Source organism: Peromyscus leucopus, chromosome 3 (genome assembly GCF_004664715.2).
Source record: "Peromyscus leucopus breed LL Stock chromosome 3, UCI_PerLeu_2.1, whole genome shotgun sequence".
In the NCBI taxonomy this organism is placed as follows: Eukaryota; Metazoa; Chordata; class Mammalia; order Rodentia; family Cricetidae; genus Peromyscus; species Peromyscus leucopus.
Window position 1 is genome coordinate 89322639 of NC_051065.1, and position 19580 is coordinate 89342218.

Consider the following 19580-nt stretch of genomic DNA (forward strand, 5'->3'; position numbering starts at 1 on the left):
TGGGAGATACGTATGTGAAGGACAACACTGGACAACCCCAGCCTCTGCCACACAAAGACCCCTTCGGCTGCAGAGCTACAGAAATGTGTTCCTAAAACACTCTCAACTAAACTGTCCCAGGCAGGACACGACAGAAGGGTGCACAGGACGTGGCCCAACTGTGCCAACCTCATGCCTCCTTTTCACCCCAGTCACTGCCCTCCATCCACCAGGCCTCTCCAAAAGCGTTCCGAGTTCACGAGCCACGGCGTGTCGTCTTCCCTTCTCCTTTCAATACCCCTTTCCTTTACAAGTCCCCACTGAGACTTCCCCTGAAAAGCCCCATCTTCAGACAGGCCTCTTGATAACCTTATTTACAAGGAGATCTAGTCCCTTAACCTGCTTTATGAGTTTTCCTACTACTTGCCACCTCTAAATGCTCTACTGCATATTTATTCTTTATAGTTTATTGCAGAAACCTACCATTTTTTTCCTGTAAAGAACCAGATAGTAAATATTTCCAGTGGTTTTGACAGAACTCCTCAACTATTCTATTACAGTACAAATATAGCTGAGATGACATATGAATGACCAGATGTGGCTGTTTCTCAATAAAACTTTATTTACAAAAACAGAGCGGGCTCATTTGGCCTATGAACTTCTAACACAGTCTGAATGTCATAGGGATAATAAGAAACTCTTCTGTTTCGTTCAGTGTCATATCCTGTTGCCAGAACAGACCAACATCAAACATGAAGCCACTGACTGCTTGCAGCATGGGCGAATAGACAGTGGTAAACTACACCTTCCCCACCTTCTTGGGTGACAATACAACAGTGGTTCAAAAGGAATGAAACCCGGGTCAACAGCTTAATTTTTATTTGGCAAATGGTCCCCAGACCATGTGTGTCTGTCACCAGCAATAATCATGTCCCATTTGGTCCTTTCTTGGTCTAAGTAGAAACCTGTTAAAATACAGATTGCTGGGCCCACTCTACAAATTCTCCAGTAGAGAGATCTCGGCAGAGCCAAAGAATCTAACTTTTCAGCAAGTTCTACAACCAAGCATCCACCTTGCATTTCAGGGCCACAACTGCCCCAGAGAGTTGCAAATCCAACCCAACAGAAAATCACTAAGGGTAGGTGGGTGGCTTTTGTTTATTTTTATTTAACTTAATGGCATAATTATTGAGGGGGGGAAGACAGGGTCTGTATGTGTATAGGTATATATATGTATGTATGTATGTATGTATGTATGTATGTATGTATGTATATCTCCCTGGCTATCCTGAAAATGACTGTGTAGAGCAGGCTAGCCTCGAACTATGCAGGTCAGCGTGCCTGTTTCCCAAGTGCTGGGATTAAAGGCGTGCACCACCACCACCACCACCACCACCACCACCACCACCACCACCACCACCCACCCCAAGCTTAACTCCATGATTCCTGAGGGTGTACTTTTTAGATGACATGCCCCCTTAGTGATGCCCATACTGGTAGTACTTGGACCACACTTAGAAAAACCACTGGATGGGGCTAGAGCAATGGTTAATTTAAGAACACTGGCTGCTATTCCAGAGGACTGGGGTTCAAATACCAGCACCCACATGGCAGCTTGCAACTGTCTCCAACTCCAGTTCTAGGGGATCTGACACCCTCACACAGATATGCATGCAGGCAAAATACCAGTGCATATGAAAAAAAAGAAAAAAAAAAAACAAAACCCCTGGAAGCCGGGCATAGTGGCACACACCTTTAATCTCAGCACTTGGGACACAGAGGCAGGCCATCTTTGTCACTTCAAGGCTAGCCTGGTCTACAGATTGAATTCCAGTACAGCCAGGGCTACACAGAGAAATCTTGTCTCAAAAAACAAAACAAGAGTACCCAGCTAAAGGGTAAGGAAGGAAAGAAAAAAAAAAGAAACAATAACAACAAAATGCAGCAAACTCTACTTGTGGGATCTTACACTACTGAAAACAAATGTAATAAACACACGACGATCCCGTCATCTGATGGGGCAGAACTGCCTCTTCAGTAAAACAAGGGCAGAAAACATCGAGTTTCTAACAGTGGGATGGCTCCGTGTTAAGACACTTGCCACCGAGCCTGATGCCGAGTTCAATCCCCAGCATCCACATGGTGGAAGGAGAGCGCAGTCCTCTGACCTCCAGATAAGCTCCACAGCATGCGCTCTATCACTGAGCTCTATCCTCAGCACCTGCATTTTTAAGGCGGGGTCTGTAATTGATAGCAAGCAAGCCTTTCTTAAAAGAACAAAACAGGAGAGCTACTTGAGATCAAATCTCTTCATAATGTTAATAATCTGCAGCCAGGGGTGAGGTGGCTTTAGTTCCAGCACTTGGGAGCCAGGGACAGGCGGATCTCTGTCTCCAAAAGGGAAAAATAAAATAAAATAATAAACAATAAAATAAAAGCACCTGCAATAAATGAGCAAGCCTAGAGAGGTCGTCCTAGCCTAAGGGCTGAAAAACTGACCTCCATCAGAAACAACTCTCAGTCCTCTGAACTACTTTAGAACTTGTCATGGAGTAGCCATGATTTCACAAGGTCTGCACTCCAAACCCCTTCCTCTTCTGACCTTAAGTGATCAAACGGATTATAATTAAAACAAACAAAACATCAAAAAGTATGTGTATTAGCCAGGGTGGCTCCTGCTGTAAATCCCCTGGAGCTCAGGTAGGAGGAACCCGTGAATTCAAGGCCAGCAGAGGCTCACACAAGACTGCCCCAAGAAACTAAGATTTAGTTGCTGTTTATAAAGTGCGTTTCTACTGCCGAGATGGTTACAGTTTGCTAATGTAGGTTAGAAACATTTTTAATAGAGAAAAATCCAGAATGTTACTAAATAGCCCAGTAAGCAGAAGGTACTATTATACAAAAGTTCACTTATGGATATGATGAAAAGATGAACTCACAAATCTATGCACGAATCTAAAGATGAAACTCAGCTGAGATCTAGTATCGCTACATAAAATGTCCACCAGATTTAAGACTGCATAAGCAAATGTACAAATATCTTATGAAGGACTGCAGATGTCATTCAGCGGTGGAATACCTGCCTGGCCTGCACGAAGTTCGGAGTTCAATTCCTCAGCAGTACCAATAAACCAAACCAAGCCAAAAGACTCTATTATTTTTTTTAAGCAGTTGTGATAAAACATGCACTCACAAATTTGGGGTGTGGATGCAGGAGAATCCAGAGTGCAAGGTCATCTTTGGCTACCCAATGAATTTGTGACTAGCCTGGAAGATATGAAACTGGGGTCTTTTGTTTAAAGATTTATTTATTTACTTATTTTGGTTTTTTTTTTTTTTTTGAGACAGGGTTTCTCTGTGTAACAGTCCTGGCTGTCCTGGAACTCACTTGGTAGACCAGGCTGGTCTGGAACTCAGATCACCTGCCTCTGCCTCCCAAGCGCAAGGATTAAAGGTGTGTGTCACTTCTGCCAGATTTGTTTTTATTTTATGTGTATGAGTGTTCTATGTGCAGTATGACATGTGCACCACATGCCTTCCTGGGGTTCCCAAGGAGTCTGTCTTAACTGTTGATCTCACCTCTCTACCCCCAAACCAGGTCTTAAAACAAAAACAACAAACATACCACATAGTTCCAATGTTACGAGTAGCATGTTATAATATTAGGGCATTATTAACTTTTTAAAATTAATAGCACCTCATTTTAATGTAGCTGCCAGAGAATTTAAGTACACATGTGATGTACAACTCTAATCCCACCACTTGGGAAGCTGAGGCAGGGGAATTGCTGCTAAGTTTGAAGCCAGCTTAGGCTATCAACTGAGCTCTAACCCAGTCCCTTTTCTGAGCCGTGCCACACTATGTCTATCCACAACTACAGCCACACAAAGATCATACAAATAACTATCAGAATCTGGAGTGGTCAGCGGATCGGCAGGGCACCTGACTATGAAAACCACCTGCTTCCTCCCCACTGTCCAGCCAGAAAAGGACACGTCTACAACAATCTTACACAGTGCGTGCTGCCTGCTTCCCTTCAGTGTCCTCAGCTCCTCGGAGAGCCCGTCTGCTTGCACTGCCAAGCCTAGACAGGCATGGAGGGGACACTGGTGGACCAGGATGACAGAAGGGGGTCCAGCTGCTGGGCCCAGCAGTTGTTAGTTACATAAGCAACAGGACCGTACGAAGCCTGTAATGCAAAAACTAAGTGCTTTGAACACAAAATTAAACATTTAATCCCTTGAGCTCTTTTCTCACTAAGCATCAAATATAATTACAAACCTATGAGGAATAATCTATTTTAACATACTTTTACATATGCAGATGTGCACCGAGACTTCAGAATGGCACCACGGTTTAATACTGAAAAGGAAAGAAATGAACTGCTGGGCAGAATCAGACTGTGAAATGTAAATGAAAATAAACTTAAAGGAGGAAGGCTGGTGCAACTGTTGACAAAATATTAAAATACTTACATGGTTTAACTACCTTGTCATAAAACATAAACTTCAAGATTAATTCCAGCACACTGGAAGAGAGCCCAACAGGAAAGCATTTAATTTCCAGACATGTGTTTCAGACCCACTGAATAGTAAGTACCATCTTCTAGCAAGGGATCTACAGGTTGCGGCAAGCACTGGATGCCTTTGAGTGGCACCAGGGTAGGCAGTCCATAAGTACTTACCGAACCAACAGTAAACGGACCAACAATTCCAACACACAGTACACTCAGTCCAGAGTTAACCCAACAGCAGAGGCAGCGCTGAAACCAACGCTGCCCAGGGCCGGGCCGGGCTGGGCCCGAGGACTCAGCTCCCTGCACTGTTTCTGCTCTGGGTAGTTCGTTCATTGATCCTCTTTCCCACAATCCCCCTTCCTGTTGGTTAATCAGCATCCCCCAATAAAAACAGGAGAGGATTTCCAGCCTTGGTTGTCTTAAAGAGAGGGCTCTCAGTAGCCGGCCACTGGTGGTGGTAAAATTCACAGGTGACAAATACTAGTCCTACCTAGCAACGGGAGGGCAGGGCAAAAGTAAACACTGTGGAATATCCGGAGAGATGGTCCTGGAGGGCCCTTAACTTCGAAGGCAGAGATGGCATTGTATTGGTCTTTAAGGAACAATAAACAAGTCATAACCAAAAGGTAAATTACAGACTTTCTGGGGTATTGGGGATCTAAATTCAGGCCATGCTTATGCAGCAGGGGTTTTAGCCATTGAACCAGCTCCCCAGCCTCAACTTAGCACTTGAAACGGATTCTCAGTCAATCCCAGTGGCTCATGACTGTAATCCCAACACTTGGAAGGCTGAGGCAGGAGGACTACTGTAAACTTGAAGCCTGCCTGAGCCATCACCCACACAGTTAGGTCTAGATCAGCCTAGGCTACAAAGCAAGGATGTAGTCTCAAACCAAACCAAAAAGCAACAAACATAAAAAGTGATTTTCTAAATGAAAGTTCTTCGGCTACAGAAAAAGGGTATAGTTCATGCCAGCTCAATGTAAGACGAAGAGAAACACACATATGCACACGTGCACACACACAATTCAACAGAGAACGTGCAACCTAATTAAGCCTAATGTCAAGAATTGACTCACTGTTCTATCCCTCCTAGTCCAACGTGGCATACCTGGCCCACTCTGTCACTCCAGGATTTTCCTCTCTAGTAGCAATGATAAATTTCAAGGGTCCATATCCATCCATACTTTCTCCCCACATCCCGTAACCGCTGGCAAAGTTTGCTGGGACTGCTGGTGGGCACCAGAGCCAGAGACAAGATGAGACAATTTGCATTACTGATGGACCCCCAAGCTCTGCTCTGCTCAAACAACTCCCTAGGCGGTGACCAGCACTAAGAAGCACCAGGAGGGCCACAAGCCAGCGTGCAGAGATGCACCACACAGGATGCTGGGCACAGCCATTCACCTCTTGCTAAGTGCACTGGACATGGAGCCTCCTGGTGTCTGCTTCCCAGGACACCGCACAAGGCCTGAGTGGTGTTTTCTGTTTCTGACACTGCAGCTATATAATCATTGCCAAGTTTCATACTCACTCCCTCTCCTAGGCCAACACCTGTCTGGCCTCCGGTCCTTACAATCCAGAGTACCCTGTGTTTGTTTTGACCATTCACATCCTTCCCAAGTAGTTTTTCCTAGGTAAAACCTAAGCCTTGGAAACTGTCTGCTTTATTTTATTTTATTGTACTGAAGATGACAACAATGAACACATTTAAAAACTGCTGAGCTCTGTATACTTATGGACTCTTTCCTCAACCTTAATGAGTAACTTCAGTGACTTAGAAAAAAAGCTATTTAAGGAAATGAAAAAGGTTATGGAAATGAAAAAGGTTACATCCCTTAGGACAACATTAAAATTAATACGAAATTACTACTTTGCATGTATGTATATATGTATTTGGTTTTTCAAGATAGGGTTTCTCTGTGCAACAGCTCTGGCTGTCCTATAACTTGCTTTGTAGACCAGGTTGGCCTCGAAATCAGAGACCTGCCTTCCTTGGCCTCCCAAGTGCTAGGATTAAAGGTGTGCGCCACCACCGCCTGCAATTTTTTTTAAAATTACAAATAACACTCTACTTTTCTGAAGTATAGATGCTTCCTTTGAATGCACATCCAAGAAAGTAGCCTCACAGAAGTAATAATTAATTATGCAGTAACATTCCAGAGGTAGTTCAATAATCTTCATTAAAAACCTGTGGAGCCAAGGCATGTTAGCACACTCCTGAAATCCTAGCACTCAGGAGGTGGAGGTAGAAGGGTCAAGAGTTCAAGGTTAGCCTTGAGACATTGTTTGAGGCCAGTCTGGGTCACATGAGACTATTTAGAAACAACCAAAAAAAAAAAAAAAAAAAAAAAGACGGCTCAGCAGTTAAGAGCACCGGCTGCTCTTCCCGAGGACCTGAGTTTGATTCCCAGCCTCCATCTGACAGCACAACCACCTGTAACTCCAGTTCCAGCGAACCACTGCCCTCTTCTGGCTTAAGTCTGTAATACACAGACATGCATGCAAGCAAAAGCCAGATATATAGAAACTCTTGAAAAAGAAACAGTGGCAGGGTGGGGATGAGGAAGGTCTTTATTCCCAGCACTTGGGAGGCAGAGGCAGGCAGATCTCTGTGAGTTTAAGGCCAGCCTGGTCAACAAAGCAAGTTCCAAGACAGTCAGGGCTGTTATACAGAGAAACTCTGTCTCAAAAAACCAAAACCAAAACCAACCAACAAAACCCCAATAAAGTAGCCCTGCGCACAACAGATACTATAAAGTGAGTGCTTTGAAAACTAAGTCACAATTCATGAGTGCACAGGCTTCCTTCTACAAGGTTGCAAACCAAATGAACGCATCTGTTTGACCAGAAAGTTCCTAAGTTTGTACTATGACAAACTTCCTTTCTAATTACAAAATTTTTGGTAGTTATTTGGTTATGGTTCTTTTGCTTTTTTTATTTTGGAGACAGGGTCTCATGTAGTCTAGGTTGGCCAGGAACTGCCTGATCTGTCTACCTCAGCCTTCTGACTGCATACACAGCCTAATGCAAAGCAATGTAAAATTCCAAGATTAAAACATGAAAGTACTATTTTAGTACAATTTGAACCTAAATATAAAATACCAACCCATGGAAAAATGTATTTAAGTTGAACTTCATATGAAGAACCTAGAAATTAAAATACAATATGTCTGCCGTAAATCAAACAGTGAAGGGGAAGATGAATAGGAATCTCACACAACTTAAGTAAAGCATAGCTCTTTGAACAGATGAAGATAGGTTTCTTCTGTATCCCAGAATCTAATCAATATTCATATGTATAATTCAGCTGTCATTTGGCTTAAAAAGGGCTTATTGGGAGATGTTATCATTTATACTATTTTCTACAGAGAAAATATTTTACTGTTTAAAATAACCCTGGACTTTTAAATTATAACCTGTTTTTATGTTCAGGCAAAAAAAATGTATTTTCTCATAATTTATGTTCTTATCTATTGTTTATGGAAAGTCCAAGTAGCTGAGCATGATCGCTTATGCCTACAATTCCAACCCTCAGAAAAGATAGGAGGATCACAAGTTCAAGGTTAACATTTGCTACAAAGTAAGTGCCAGGCCAGACACATACACATAGCAAAAAAAGGAGAAAGTCAAAGTAACTGCGACCTGTGATTTATTGAAACTGTATCTTAATACTGTCATGATCTTTGAACATCAAGGCATGATGGCCCAGACCTTTTCAGTGAGAAGTAAAACTGCATGCCAATTATCAAGCCTGGCTTGAGAATTCTAAAAACAAAATTCAAATTCTGGAAAAAAAAATTCAATTCACTCTATGTCTTTGTGTGTTTAGTGCTAGAGTATTATTTTAAAGAAAAATATACAAATGGGCACAACTTTTAAAAAGTTATAACTGATACTCTATAATACACACACATTCAAAAATGTCGTACATGATAAAAGTTAATACAGAAAAAGTTGCTAGGTATAGTGGTAACCCCAGCACTTGGTAGGCAGAGGCAGGAAGATCAGGAAGGCGGTCAAGGTCATCTTCAGCTACACATCAAGTCTGAAGATGGTTAGGGCCACATGAGACCCTGCCTCAGAAAACCAAAACTGCAGGCCAGGGATGCTGCTCCATGGCAGCGCCCTTACAGCATGTGTACATCAGTCCTCAGTTCAACTCCCAGTGCTGTGAAAAGATAACACAAACTGATACTAACGAGACTGCTGGCCTAGACAGCTCTGTGCTTCCGATTCCGCAAGCGAACAGTATTAGAGGTTTCTGAGAAACAAGTGACAGTTTGTTACCTGGCCCATCTATCACTGTCATTAAGCAGGTAAAAACCTTCAAATAGCTAGTGGAATAGAAGTCAGATAAAGACAGCATTGCGGCACAGGCCTGCAATCCCAGCTACAATGGAAGCTGAAGCAGGAGGATCGCATGTTCAAGGCCTGCCTGAGACACAGAGTCAATTCATAAAGTAAGGAAGACTGTATCAGAACTTTAAAAAGGCTGAAGTATTTATTCCTTTGGTGGTAATTCCCCTGGCTAGCATGAAGGAGGCTCTGGGTTCCATTCTCAGCATTACCAAACCACCAAGTAAATAGAATAAATGTGAGGAACAGATTTCTACTTGACATCTCAAACAACTTCTCTCTTGCCAAGAGCACAGGATAGGCTGTGGTTCAGCTCTCTTGGTAGACGGCTTGCCCAGCACACATGAGGTTCCATGTTGGCTCCCCGGCACCGCATAAACATGGCATGGCGGTGTGCCCCTGTAATTCCAGTCTTGGGGGTGGAAGCAGGAGGGCCACAAGTTCCCAGTCCCCCAGTCACAGTGAGGACAACACAGAGCCTGTCTCAGACAACTTCACAGCAGCAGGGCTGCCAGCAGCAGAGCCAAGGAAAGTACTTGTACCAAACCCGACAATCCAAGTTCGAAGCCCAGGACTCCTGTAGAGGTGAAAGGAGAACCCACTGACTATCCCAGATACACTGAGGCATGTGCCACCCCACTTCCTGAACAGAAATACATGCAGCATCTTTTTAATAAAGAGTTTCAGAGAACAAGCTTAAAAAGTACTTGAAAGTGGGTACATACAGTAATGAACACACCTGTAATCCCCAAACTTGAGGTGGAAGAACATGAGTTCAAGGCCAGCCTGCACAATAAGAGACCCTGTCCCCTGTCCCCCACCTCCCCCCCAAAAATGAAGAAAAAAACCACTCAAGATGTAAAATCAAAACAGATTCCCTCTCTAAAATTGGGCAGAACAGAGGAGGCTATCTCAGGAAGTAAAGGCATTTGCCCCCCAAGCATGGTGAGCAGTCTGAGAGAACTGACTTCCAAAGGTATCCCGACTCACACACATGCAGTGCCCCCCCCCCCCCATGTACACTAAATACGTTAAAATTGGCCCGAAAAGGCACGAACCAAGTTGGGAAGCACTCTGACACCCACTTGCTTATTCTCTTTCTTTGGGCCTACCTCAGGCAGTGCTCCCCTGGGAAACTGTCAGCAACAACTCTCTCCTACCAGGCTTAAAGGGAAAGGCTGTGCCTCCGTATTTCCCACATTCCTTGGTACCTAGCAGTGCACTTTACATAGTAACAAAACAGTCCAAGGACTTAACTATCTGTGCTAGCCCACATAACCAAAGAGAACACTCATAACAGCTAATGAGCTGAGGGATCTGACAGGTCTTTATTTACAAAGCCGTTTCCTGACTTTTAAACTTGGAATCGCATACATGTGAAATATGTTGTTTACCAAAACATGAAGGGGTGTGTGTGTGTGTGTGTGTGTGTGTGTGTGTGTGTGAGAGAGAGAGAGAGAGAGAGAGAGAGAGAGAGAGAGAGATACAGGATTTTGCTCTGTAGCCCAGGATGGCCTGGACCTCTAAACCCTTCAGCCTCAACTTCCTGACAGGGTGCTGGAAATACAGGCCCGAGTCTGAACATTTTGTTGTTTCTTTTGACAGAACTGGCTGGCATTCAATTCCTAGGCTCAAGGGATCCTTACCGGAAGAGTGGCTACACCTAGCAGCCAGGTGACACCATACCTAACTCCCTTCTCTTTTCTTCTGGTGGTGAAGTCCAGAGCCTCATGATGCAGGTCAACTAACTGCAAAGCCAGGGATGCAGCTTAGCTGGTAGATGCTTACCCAGCATGTACGAAGGCCTGAGTTCAAACCCCAACACTTCATAAATCAGGCATGCTTGCTTGTAGGCGGGAATGGAAATCAAGAAATCAAGAGCTCAAGGTCACTCTTGATCACACTGTCATCAAGGCCAGGCGGAGATACCTAAGACCCTGTCTCAAAAGAACAAGCAGCCGAAGAACGCAACAGCATGTACTCCATAACTGAGCTACAGCCCCAGCCAGAGACATTTTAAAAAATAAACACAGAAAACAGAAAATGACTGGGTTTGGTGTGTAAGAAACAGAATTAGATATTGTTGATATAAAGAACACAAAGTGACTGGGTGCTAGTACCTGGGAAATGTTTGCTAACATGACAAGTACATTTCAAAATAAAATGAAAAGAGGCCTTGTAATTCTCCTGAGTCAAGTCACACAGCAAATAGGAACTTCGTTGTTTGGAGTAGAGCCACCTCCACAGGAAGGTAGCGCTCATTCCCCAGCCCTTCCTTCCCCGTCTATGCGGTACCACTTCAGGAGACACTGGAGTTGGCTGTCCCTGTTCACCACCCAATGGAAATACTGGTATGCCAAGGGGGCGGCCTCCCACCAGTTCCAGGAGCCCAGCTCTAAACCTCTACCGAAGGGCAGAGGCAGGCAAACTACAAGGCTTGCATGAATTGTGGCCACCACCAGCTCTTGACCGGCCGCACTAGCTAAGAATGGATTTTACATTTTCAAATGGTGGTGGTGGCAGCGTTTCAAGGGATCATATTTCATGACACATGAAAATTATATGAAATTCAAATGTCAGCATCCATAAATAAGGTTGTAATTGGAACACAGCCACAACCACTCGATTAGCTGGTTTTCAAATCACAACTGTGGTAGTGGCAGCTTCTAGCTGGCTAAGCCTACTTACTACATTTTCTACCTGGCCCTTCACTTTGGAGAAAGTATGCTAAGCCTGGCCTAGAGCGGTTCTCTGTGTCCTTGGCTGTATCCATTTTTCTCAGAGCAGTCCAATGCTTGACAGGTATTCATCTTGGGGCTGTGTGGTCCAAAGTTCCATCATCTGTACACTACAGAGTAACTGGTTAGAGTTGGGAGAAGACAAAGTAACAAGTCACTTGTGCACAGAAGCCCGGAAAAGCAAGGAGAAGGCAAGAACATAACAGGCGGCACAGCTCTGCCTGTACTAGACGACTACCCAGTTCTGGGTCACTCCTGAGGAGAAAAACTGCAGACAATGTGGAGGACAGAAGAGAAAGAGCTCAGAAACCAGAGCACTAAAACAATGCTAGGCTAGGTGGGGTGTCACAGGACGGAGGTGGACACAGGGAGACTGGCTGGGTGGCTGCAAGTATGAGGCCAGCCTAGAGCATAAAGAGAGTTCAGGTCAGCCAAGAACCAGTACCATGATCCTGTCTCAAAAGCAAAGCTGAGGCCAGACAGCGTGGTGCACACATTTAATCCCAGAACTCAGGAGGCAGGGGGGCGGGCAGATCCCTGAGTTTGGGGCCAGCCTGGTCTACAGAACAACTTCCAGGACAGCTGGGGCTACATCGGAAAAACAGACAGACAAAGCTGAAAGGATTAGCTGGTCCAAAGAAAGGAAAGGTAAGTGAAGACCTGGGCTTGTACCCTGTACCTGCCGATATGTCAATCCTCCTGATGAAAATAATCACTGCCTGAAATGACACACAAAACACAGGCATCTCTCTCCAACAGATGTGATACTGAAACTACCATTCCTGCAGTAGGCCAGAGACTAGATCCTTACACTATTTCTGTCTGTTGACACATAACTTTAATTACAGTTCTGGGGAGGCAGAGGCAGGCAGAATTCATGGCCAGACCAGCCAGGGCTCCTTAGTGTGACCCTAGCTCAAAGTAAATAAATAAAATAATAAACTTAGTTAATGTATGTATCTAAATACAAAAATCACTTGTTAAACACTACACAATATCTTCAACACATCCATTTAGAAAACATCTGGCATTAAGTTGCCAAGAAAGATGTTGCAAGTTTGAAGATGTCAAGTAACTGAAAGGCAGCAAAAGTTTTATAAAAGCACCCTTTCCAGGACCAAACAGGGAAAGACAGGCTTAAATACACAGTATGTGATTTACTGATGGATATTATATCTACCTAAGCCATTTTAACTACTCTAACACACCATCTGAGGGTAAAGGACTCTTTTTCCAGGCTACTTACTGCTCATTAAAAATATGCTGGAACTGGATGCTTCCTTAAGGTGAGGAGCAAAGATCTCAGTCCCCCATCTCTCTAGGCTGTTCTTCTGTCATTTAATCTAGTTCCTGAGGTAGAGCCTGCAGCCCATGCTCACTTCCACTTTGTCTTGAAGGTGGTCAATACACCTACTGTCATGTAAAACTAACCTTAACAGCTCCAAATGGAATTGATTATAACCTTAATTACAACTTTTTTCAACAGGATGGGTTAACAGGTCGAGTTCCAAATATTTCTCTGTTCCTGACTGGGGCTAAAATAGTTATCCTGCTATTCCAACACTTGAACAGTTAGTAATCAAAAATGCTCCAAGAAGTCTATTAGTTGTTTTTTTTTTTTTAATACAGAATCGGTGAACACAAAATGTTCAGAGCTAATCTCAATCTTGCCATTTGAAATGCAAACTCTGAAACTTGCACTAAATATATGTTAATCAATCAGGGTTTTACAACCTAGAAAACCCATGGTCTGTATTTCCCTAAGAATGCCCTTCCCTCGGTGAAGCACACCCTAGGATCCTCCACAAACTTTCTCCACTCCCACAACACCTATCCAGGACTTGAGAGCCTAAGGGACATAATACTTTCAAGTCACTTCTCCAGTCTTCCATTAACCGTAGTGAAACAAACTTTCCACTAAGTCGGGTGACTACTTTTGAATGTAAAACCTGCTGTAGTGAAACAAAGATCACATAGCCCCCTCCCCCCCCTTCCTAAACCATATGGTAGTAAATTCAAGTTAACTTATTTTTCACCCGTCCATCGCCTATCCATCGGCCTTAAAAACACTTGTGCCTTTGTGCCGTGGGGCTGAGACGTGCGTGGTCTGATCCGTAGCCACAGAACCCTAGCGTGTTTTCGCAGGGCACACCGCGGAAGTCCAAACGCCCCCCGACCGCAAGCCTGCTTCGGTGGGCAGCGCACGCGGGTGAGGGCCCGGGGCCGGCCGGGAGCGAGTTCCGCTCCGACCCGGTGACGGAGCAGGGAGTTTGCTCGCCGCGGCCGGGCTGGATCCGCCCCGGGAACTTGGCTTACCCGAGCCCAGGGACGCGCCGAGGCCTACCGCGAGGCCGGGCGAGCTCCAGGCAGCGAGGGCTGCCGGAGCCCGGGCCGCGGCGCCTTCCCGCCGCACGGCCGCGGCCCTCAGGCGGGGCCGCCGCTCGCCCGTGGTCTCCGGGACATCGGACGCGTCCGCCGGGCCCGGACCCGCTCCCCTGGCGCGGCCGCACGCCCGCGACCCGGCTCGGCCACCGCGCCGAGCTCTTCCGGGAGCCGCCGCAGCTAGGCCGCGCCGGGGGCCCCCGCGGTTCTCTCGGCCCGGCCGGCCAGGCCTCGGCGTCCGGTATGCGTCCCGAGAGCCAGGCTCCCGCCGGTAACGGGCCCCGCCGCCTCCCCTCCCCCTCTCCCGCCCCATGACAGTGCAAAGCCTCCGGCCGCCCGGCCGCCCCGCCTCCGGCTCCAGGCCCAGCTCAGGGCCGCCGCCGCCAGCCACGGTTGCGGCCACCGCTCCCGCTCTCGCTCGCTCTTCGGGCCACGGTCGCCGCGGGGGCCCTCCCCACCCCGGCCCCGCGACTCGGGCCCGGCCCGCGTCTCCGCCGGTGCCCCGCTGCCCTCGGCAGCGCCCGGACCCCGGGCGGGGTAGGCCGAGGCCCAGGCGGTGGGGGCGGGGGCTCGGCTCTCACCTTCATGTCGGGACATCCTAGTTCAGACGCTGGCGGCGCGGCCCCTCCGGGCTCCCGGCTGCAGTGTGCCCCCACCGCGGGCTCCCGGCGCTGCCCGCGCCCAGCCGGCCGACTCCCACTCGACTCCCGGGCTCGGCCGCGGGGGCGGGGTGGGCAGGGGAGCGCTCCCGCGGCGGCGGCGGCGGCGGCGGCGGGGAGGCGGCGCGGGGCGGAATGGGGCCGGGCCTGGCCGGGCTGAGCTCCTCCAGGAGGCGGGTCCGACGCGGCCGCGGCTCCGCCGGCGCCCGCCGTGACTCGGTCACTCTTGGGCCCCCGCCGGCTCCCGGCAGCGGCGCGGCGTCCGCAAATCCCGCTCGTCCCCTCCCCGGCCCGCCCCCCGCCCGTCTCCCGGCTCGGGCCGCCGCCTCCTCCTCCTCCTCTTCCTCCTCTTCCGCCTCCTTCCGCCCGCCCCGCCTCTCGCCGCCACCCGAGGCCCCCGCGGCCGGCGGGCGACCGTGCTCGGCGGCGGCCCGGCCGCGGTCCCGCAGCACCCGAGCCCAGCCGCGGCCCGCCACGCTGCGCGTGGGGAGGACGAGGACGCGAAACGCCCCGGAGGCGGCTCCCCAGCGCCCAGGCGCGCGGCTGCCGGGCCGTCGCGGACGGCTGGGGGACATGGGTCTGGGTGCTTCTTTAAAGCCTGGGGTGTAGGGGGGGGACTCGGAAGGGAAGCAGTCGGAAGGGTCTCCGGGGCTTGCGGGTCCCCAGGCCCCGCGGGGAGGCCGCGGCCGAGGCCTAGCCGGCCACCTCGGTTGAAGGCTGGGTTGCCGGGCGCCCCAAGGCGCTGCCGGGAAAACTTGGTGGGCTTCGGGGCTGGCTTGCTTTCTGCTCGTGGACTGCTTTTCTGTGCTCGTGTGTGTGTGTCCGTGTGTCCGTCCTTCCGTCCTTCCCCCCTCCCTCCGCCCCCAACCTCACCCAGGCTCCTTACAGTCAACTTTCTTTTCAGCCATTACTAATTCAGCAAATACTTGAGACTACTCCTGACCACGTGTCAGTGGTGGCCTGGTGTAGGTAGAGCAGATCGCGCCCGGGAGTTAAGACGTGTTCAGCCCTGGGATTCTGGTTCTTTCTGATAGGCTCGGTGTAACCTTGGACAAGTGACTTAACCTTGCTGAGCCTCCGCTCCTTCTTGTTCGCTCTTGGTAGTTCCTTTTGTCCTTGCCCACTCGGAATTGGACCGAGTTCCCAGCTAAGTTTACCGAAACTGGGCTCCAGAATACTGCTTGCTTTGGCGATTTTCCTGATCTGCCCACCGCCCACTGACTGTGTGGCCTGCTTCAAGCGTTGATTGCCTTGGCTTCTGTGGCTTTCTAAAAGGGCATACCAATAGATGCAGAAGAAGAGGTACAGTACCGAAATTGAGCATGTAAACTGTCTAGCAGAGAAAGGACACTGTTCGTTACAAGATTTTACTGAATGTGATTTAAGATATGCTGTTTTAAAAAATATTAAAAGGTTTAATATGAGGAAATATGTAGTAGATCACCTCCTGTATACTCAAGGAACTGTATATAGCTGTGATCACTGAGAAATAAAGCCGAGATTTCTTTGTTTTTTAATTTGGGAGTTTTGTTTGGGACAGAACCTCATGCCAAGCCTGTCCATGAATCACTTATGTAGCTGAGGATGACCTTGAACTCCTGATCTTCCTGCCTTCCCCACCTCCCATGTTCTTTCACCACACCCCCACCTAACTTGGGTCCAAATGAGGACTAAATCACCAGAATATTTCTGTTTTGTGTATGGAATTCCCACACAGATGTGAGGAGGAAGTCCAGGCTAACCAAAAATAAGGTTACAGAGGTGGAACAGGGTTTGTAGTTGGCCTTCCCAAAGAAGACACACTGTTAGTGCGCAGGGTCCTCTCTGAGCGGATTTAAATTATTGGCAAGGGATTGTGGGTATCAGTCCAGTCTCTAAACTTCTTGAGCTTTGAAAGTCAGGCTAGCAGCTCTTTTACACACACACACACACACACACACACACACACACACACCATGTCTCTTGAGTGAATGATGATTTTATGTGAATTTGTATCAAAGTTTTTAAGCAGTCCTGTAAAAATGCTGAAACAGTTAGCGTGGCCCACAAAAGCAACACCTCCGGAAAGAAATACCGGTAAGTATGAAAAATTGGATATGAAAAGAGGAGACTGTTTAGGAAGAGGGAGGGAACTGGAGGTGGAGTATGCTCCAGGTATAAGGAAAGTTCTGAGGAAACTCAGTATTGTGGACATGACTGTTGCTAAGGAGAAGGAAGTTTTGTTGTGTTGAAGGATTAGCTTGTCTTATTCATGGGAGCAGATATCTGCCTTGTCTGACCTCCGAGGGACTCCATCTGTTCTCTGGCGGTGATTTCATTGTTTTCAGTTGGGCAGGAGTATGAAAATGAGCGTAAAAAACTTCTTCCTTATCCAGTGAGGTTAGACTGGATCATGACTATAGTTATGAGGTTTTATCAACTTCACTCAGGGGTTGGGCTTTCAATTCAAAAGAAACCAAAGTCCAGCCTCCTGAGAGGGTGGCGGTAAGTTCCTGTAAGTTCAGCTCAGAAAGTGGAGGCGGGAGGAATTCAAGGCCTGGACTGCCTGGGTAACTGTGAAGGAGCTTGCTGTTGAATTCAGTCCTTGGGATCCATATGGTGAAGGAGAGAACGAACTATACATTGTCCTCCAATCTCCTTGTTCATACACTGACACAAAGTTCAATGCCTGACCCTGCCTCAAAAAAACAATATAAGTACAATCATTTATTTGCCTTGCTGCCATATGGGAAATGTCATTAGAAAAAAAATTACCTGGTGTGCTATACGTGGGAGGCAGAGACAGGCAGATTGCTGTGGGTTCAAGGCCACCCTGAGCTACAGATGTTACCATGTCTCAAAAAAAAAAAAAAAGTAAACCCTTATGCCAAATGACTTTTTTTTTTTCAATTTAGTATTCTCCTGCCTCAGCTTCCCAAACTCTGGGTTACAGGCACAGATGCTCAACCACTCACCAGATGAATAATTTTTTTTTTTTTTTTTTTTTTTTTTTTTTTTTTTTTTTTTTTTTTTTTTTTTTTTTTTTTATAAGTCTGTAGTCCAGCCGATCACTTCTTCCCATTGTCAGTTTTTTTGCCCTGCCTTTTTCTGTAAAGGTTGGGGGAAAGTGGGCCAGGCTTAGCGGCGCATACCTTCAGTCCCAGCACTGGAGAGGCAGAGGCAGGCATCTCTGCGTTTGAGGCCAGCCTGGGCTACATTACGTTCTTTAAAGTATGAAATTAAATCATATGGGCAAAAATCTCACAGGCAATTAGATGCAGCTGAGGCTGGGGAGCTCCCTTGATTGTCTACGGAAAACTGAGATAATGGAATATTCTATACTGTGATTGCAATCCTTTACAATGCTGGCTATGCTTATCAGAAGTCAGAACTATATACCAAATAAAACTCCTTCAGCAAGAAAATCAAGTGTTTGGGCATAGTGGCTCAAGCCTATGACTCCAACACTCGAGAGGCAGGATCAGCACAATTGTGGGTTCAAGGCCAGCCAGATTTACATGTGTTCCAGGTCATCTAGGGCCACATAAGAGATCTTGCCTCAAAAGTAAGACTAGAGAGATGACTCAGCAGTTAAGAGCACCCAGAGCAGGTGGCCTACAACCACCTGTATGTAACTTTAGTTCCAGGGGATCCAGTGACCTCTTCTGACCTCTACAGGCACCTGCACATGTGTGGTGCACATACATAAATAAAACTGAGTCCTGTGGGTTGGGGTTGTTAAGATCTACTTAGCAAGTTCCAGGTCAGATAGGAGGTATCTGAAAAATCCTTCTAAAAAAGAAAAGAAAGCCGGGTGGTGGTGGTGAACACCTTTAATCCCAGCACTCGGGAGGCAGAGCTAGGCGTATCTCTGTGAGTTCAAGGCCAGCCTGGTATACAGAGTGAGTTCCAGGACAGGGACCAAAACAACAGAGAAACCCTGTCTTTGGAAAAAAAAAAAAGTTTGGGTATAGTGATGCTGTTAGAACTGGAATGGAGCAGGACAAAGAAGAAAGCTGTATACTGATGCTCTGTTCAAAAAAAAAGAAACAAAGCTGGAGACGGCTCAGTGGCTAAGAGTGCTTGGTCTTCCAGAGAATCCAGGAGCATTCACAGCACCAAGGTTTGGCCTTCACAAATGCCTGCAACTCCAGTTCCTGGGATCTGTTCCCTCTTCTGGTTCCACAAGCACCTGAATTCCTGTGCATACACAAACACACATAAGGTGAAACTGAAAAAGCCAACAGCGAGCTCCTGTTGACTAGGATGGGCTGCAGTTCACTGTGTAAGGCTGGATGTGTTTTCCAGCATTCTGACTTTCTGCCATGACCCTTCGCCTGCTTGCCTGGTGTTGATTCCTGCCTCTGGGCCACTGCACCTGCTCTCCGTTCTGTTTATTGGGAGATCAGATAATTCAAGCCCCAGTTCAAGTTCGTATTCCCTGTACCTTAATAAGTTTTCCTGTCTGCTCAGCTTGTGCCCATTCCAGTGCTCTCTCTCTCTCTCCTCTTTCTCTCTCTCTCTCTCTCTCTCTCTCTCTCTCTCTCTCTCTCTCTCTCTCTCCTCTTTCTCTCTCTTTCTGTAGGATATTTTTCATGTTTTTGTTTTCCGGGTAGACTCCTCTGGGGGCAGGGACCACAGGACCTCCTTCTGTCACCAGGATATAATAGTGATGAGTGAGCGAATCAAATCATTTGGCGCCCAGATGAAGTGGGATCATAATCAGAGGTGGAACAATCAGGGAAAGGGGCATCTCCATTCTGGGATGCAGTGAGGCTATGGGATGGCAAGACAGGGCCGTTTGGAAGCTTCATGCTTGCTGCATTTTCTTACCATCTTGGGATGTGGGTAAGTAAACAGTAGGAGATAATTGGTCAAGATTTATAATATTTTTCTATTTGTTTATATATGTTTATGGTACAAATACTAATGCGTACATGTTTGTATGATGTGGCTGTACATACACGT

At 47.1% G+C, this 19580-nt stretch overlaps 1 protein-coding gene across 2 annotated transcripts in view; it reads right to left on the reverse strand.

Annotated features, from left to right (window-relative positions):
* The window catches only part of Kcmf1 (potassium channel modulatory factor 1), a 71030-nt gene extending 56310 nt beyond the window's left edge, over positions 1-14720 (reverse strand). Inside the window, exon 1 of one of the 2 annotated variants that reach the window (XM_028855195.2) lies at positions 14556-14720. In XM_028855195.2, coding sequence (XP_028711028.1) covers positions 14556-14571 — 16 coding nt within the window. In that variant the 5' untranslated portion in view covers positions 14572-14720. Of the gene's footprint in view, positions 1-13908; positions 13982-14555 lie in introns of those variants that run through there. The other variant, XM_037203824.1, reaches the window with a different exon arrangement.
* Positions 14721-19580: the final 4860 nt, after the last annotated feature.